General features: G+C 40.6%; 1 protein-coding gene across 1 annotated transcript in view; it reads left to right on the top strand.

Annotated features, from left to right (window-relative positions):
• Samhd1 (SAM domain and HD domain 1) overlaps nucleotides 1–4793 on the top strand; it is a gene marked incomplete in the record, with an annotated part of 66570 nt that overhangs the window by 25615 nt on the left and 36162 nt on the right. Inside the window, 1 exon segment of the mRNA XM_013514015.1 lies at nucleotides 3372–3487. Within this exon segment, the coding sequence (XP_013369469.1) occupies nucleotides 3372–3487 (116 nt within the window).

The raw sequence follows: 4793 nt of genomic DNA on the forward strand, positions 1-4793 counted from the left end.
TGTGTATATATATATATATATATATTGTGTGTGTGTGTGTGTGTGTCTTTTTGAGATAGGGTCTTGCTATGCAGTTCAGGCTGGACCCTCTTCCTGCTCCTTGTGTCTGTGGTCAGGTCAGACCACTGAACTGGTCTAAAAGTTCATAATGACTAGGATATCCGGGGAGCAATTCTAAATGAGACTATTTGACTGGGAGGGTTGACACCCCTTGAGAGTCATTGACCCTTACAAGGATCGAGAGCCTTTCCTGCCTGTGGGGCCCTAACAAAAGGTTAAAAGAGGAGATAAACCCAGTTGGGATTTATTTTTGCTCAGGAGACCAGGCCAAAGGCTGTGACTCCATGGATGAGTTAGACTTTATTTGTTAAGAGATGACCCAAAAATGTTTATTACTATTTGTAAAGTCATCTGGTCCTCGATCTGCTCCCCTGTAAGGTCAGGTCTTGGGCTTCAGGACAATTTGTCCACACCTTGTCCCAATTCAGAGCTGGACCCTCACCAACTACCACCACCAGCACAACCACTGGGAGCTTATTTAAAAAATGCTGTTTTTATGCCAATAAATCTGGAATCATCAGATAGAATTTAGCCAGGGTCTGTCAGCGCCTCAACAAGAGAGCAAAAGACCACCAAAATTCCCAAGGGTGGTGTGCCCAGATGTACAATTGGAATCCCTGGTTAATTTCTTTACTGACAAGTCTGGCAGGGCCCTTCATGATCTGTAGAGCCTTACTTGTGATTGGGCCCTGCCTAATCAAAAGGGTGATAGGGAGAATCCAACCTAGACTGGACCAAGTACAATTTCTGGTGTTGGCAGAAAATCCTGGGTATCAAGCTATGTAGATAAATTTAAGGATACTTAACCAGCTTAATAAGGGGAGAGTGTCCTTGAGAGGAGAGTGATATGGGAAAGAAAACTAAACCGATACCATTTTGTGTTCTAGTGCCATTTTAAAGCTTAAGTTTCATTTCCTTAAGTTCGTTTCTTGTAAATGTTGTCATAGTTACCTAACCTGAAACCACCCCATGCTCTGTCATAAGACTGCTTGTCCCCTGTGTAAAATGTCAAACACCTTTGTTCCTCTGTCAGGAGCTAAACCCATGCTTTGTAGCCTGTTGATAGCTGCACTAAATCATATCAGTACCACCTGCTCCACGGACTCAGAAGTAGACTTCCAACTAGAACTGTGTAACTGTTCTCCCCTCCTCCCCTTTGGAGTCTGTGCTCAGTCATATACTGGGTGCCCACTGCTGGCCCCCAACGAACTTGCTTGTCCTCTGCATCCAGCCTCTGCGGTGATTAAATAAGCGCCTTTGGCACAACAATAGCATATGTCATAATTCCTTTTCTTTTTTTTATTATTTTAAATGTGGTCTCTAACTCCTGGGCTAAAGTGGTACTCCTGCCTCAGCTTCATGCCACTCCACCCTTACATCTTCACCCGTATTTAAGGTCACTGTTTGCCGGCTGGAGGTGTAGCTCAGGGGCAGAGGGCTTGCTTTCATACGTGAGGCCCTGGGTCGGTTTCCCAGTGCCACAAAAGAAATGATAAGCAAATAAAAAGGCCAGTGTTTAAGCTTAAGGTAATGAATAATTGTGAAATTTTTCTTTTCTAAGTATTTCTAAGTGACTACTATAGAGTTTTGTCTTCCTGTATGTGAGTTTTATTTATATGGCAGAGGGTTTTTATTTTGTTTATCTCAGCTGGAATTTCCTTCTTTTTTGGCTTTTGGTGAGACAGGGTTTCACTATGTAGTCCAGGATGGCCTTGAACTTGGTACTGATATATAGGGTATATGATATATGGACCTCCAAGAAATATAAAGGAAATATAACTCCCAACCTGTTAGATGTCACCGAATTTATGTTCTTTAAAATCGAGGAATAAATTCTAGGAGCAATGGAGATTAGGAGTAGGAAGAATTATTGAGAGAAAGAAAGCTTCTAAGAGAGATAGAAAGGGGCCCAGAAAGTGGGTGGCCAGCCAACCCTACTTCTCAAAGGTGTTCGTTGCGCACAGCCATGAGGTCAGGCGGGTTCAAGGTGGGACAGAACTGTAGTCAACCAATAAGATTACAAGTATAGTCACTTAGGTAATATTGATCCAATGGAAAGTCAGAAGGTGGGCATGAGGTGGGACAAAACTATGATCAACAAATAAGATTACCACAAGATAGTCTCCTAGGTAATATGGCTAGGGAGGTTTCCTCTCCAACCCACTTTGATTCCTGTTTAGAATATCAATCGCTGCTGTTCATCTCTAGAGGAAGTATGTGGGTGTAAAGGTTTCCTCTTTTTCTTGAATGACCTGCAGTGAATGTCACTTCCGCAGCAATTGTCTTCTGTGTTGAGGGCCCACCCCCATCTAACTGCCTGTAATTTTTAAAACCAGTTTAGCTGTCTACAATAGTACTTTGTATCCTAAGTCTGCCTCAACCTCATGGCAATCCTCCAGCCTTCAGCCTCCTCAGTGCTGGGATTATAGGCATGCATCACCATCCCCAGCTTCTGTCTTTTTAAAAACTGGGTAATATTTTTTGTACGAATGTGTTTGTTCCACATTTTATTTACCCATTCATTTGTTGATGGGCGTAGGTTGTTTTTACCTCCCCTTTACTGTGGATATGTTATGAATTTAAGTATACAGATATTTCATGATCCCCCTATCAGTACTTTCGGGTATGTACCTAGAAGTGAAATTGCTGTGTCTTATGCTAATTCTATTTTTTAATTTAATAAGCTTTTTTGCTGGGCGTGGTGGCACACTTGGGAGGCTCAGGCAGAAGGATCACTGTGAATTCAAGGCCAGCCTGTACTATATAGCAAGACCCTGTCACAAAAAATTTTTTATGAACCTCCATAGTGTTTTACCCAGCTGCTATACCACATATGTTTCTATAAACAGTGCACAAGGGTTCTAGTTTCTCCACATCCTGCCCAGCACTGGTTATTTTGTGTTATTGAGTTATTATGATCATGGCCTGCTGGGTGTAAGGAGATATCTCATTGTGGATTTAATTTGCATTTTCATAATGATTAGTGATATTAGGCAGAGGTCCTGCTTTTGGGATTCTCTTTATATGTGTTTTCTTTTTTTGTTTTTTTTTCTGGTACCAGGAATCGAACTCACGACCTTGTACTTGCCAGGCAGGCTCTGTGCCACTGAGCTAAATCCCCAGCCTCTATATGTGTTTTCTAAAATAGATATTTTGTAAAGTTTCCATAAGATGTACTAGAATGTTTGTAAAATGTATTGAAATTCTTGAGTTCCAGAAATATTTCAAATAGAAGAATGACTTCTTTCCCTCCCCCCCCCACCACCGCCATTCCTCCCTCCTTCTCTGTCTCTGTCTGTCTCTCTCTCCAGGGTTGGATATCTGGCTGGATGTCTAGTTCGTGAACTGTGTGACAAACAACCAGAGCTACAGATAAGTGAGCGAGATATTCTCTGTGTTCAGATTGCTGGGCTTTGTCATGATCTTGGTAAGTTGTATGAAGAGTTGAACTGGTTATGTAAATTCAAAACACTTGTGACCTCCCTTTGATTTTTTTTTGTGGGGGGGCTGCTTTTGAGACTAGGTCTCGTTATGTAATTCATGCTAGACTTGAACTCACTGTGTAGGCAAGGCTGGACTTGAATTTTGTGGCAATCCTCCTGTCTCAGCCTTCTGAGTGCTAGGATTACATGTGTATGCTACCATGCCTGGCTCCCTTTTTGAAATTTAAAAATCAGACTAATCAAGAGAAGTAGAAAGTCGTATTTTAAATTTTTCAGTTGATGTTAATGTAAAATGTGCTATTGCTTCTTCCTAGAATGATTCATAAACACAAAATATTGCTATTTTATTTTCTTGTAGTCTTTCATTGAATTTCCTATGTTAAATATCTTTGCTGCAGTTATATAAAAGGGCTGTCTTAGAGGCGTGGTGGGACATGCCTGTAATTCCTAGCTTTCTGGGAGGCTGAAGTAGGAATATCTCATGTTCAAGTCTTAACAGGCAGTCTATCAGTGCCCTCTCTGAAAATAAAAAGAAGTATGCATGTAGCTCAGTATGGAGACTCCAGGTTCAATCCCCACTTCTGGAAAAAAAAGTTTTCTGATGATGAGTTTTTCTTACTATTGTGTTTAGTATAATATGGATTTAATTTTTCTTTTATCTTTTATGACTAAAATTGCCATTGTTCCTTTAGTTATTTTGTCACATCCCTTCTTCTCACACCTAGAACAGATTTGGAGACTTCCTTTTCTTCCCTAACCCATATGAAATCAAGGTCCACTAAAATTTAAGAATGAGAAGAATGTCTTCCTTTCTCTTTAACTAAGAATGAGGAAAGGCATTGTCTTTGACTTCTTTAATCACAGGGGAAGTTGTATGTACCTGTGTATCAATAATAGCTAGGTACTCTAAGGGGACAGTGTACTCTTTCTATGTGCCTTGGAGATTTCAGTAGGACCACTACCGATCAGAAAACAGGGTATATATGTATGTATGTATGTATGTATTTTTGAAGTTGGGATCAAACCCAGGGCCTTGCACATCCAAAGTACTCATTCTACCACTTCAGCTACATGCCTAGTCCTAAATAATTTTTGTTTCACTGTGGTTCATGGGCTGAATCTAGGGAACACTAAGCTATAGCCCCAGCCCTTTTTAAATTTTGTTTTTTTAATTTTGAGAAATGGTCTTGTTAAATTGCCCAGATTGGTCTGAAATTTGCAATCCTCTTCCTTCAGCCTTTTGAGTAACTAGGATTGTAAGTGTGTGCCATTACACCTGGCACAGACTTT

Source organism: Chinchilla lanigera, unplaced genomic scaffold (assembly GCF_000276665.1).
Source record: "Chinchilla lanigera isolate Chin_1 unplaced genomic scaffold, ChiLan1.0 scaffold00021, whole genome shotgun sequence".
In the NCBI taxonomy this organism is placed as follows: Eukaryota; Metazoa; Chordata; class Mammalia; order Rodentia; family Chinchillidae; genus Chinchilla; species Chinchilla lanigera.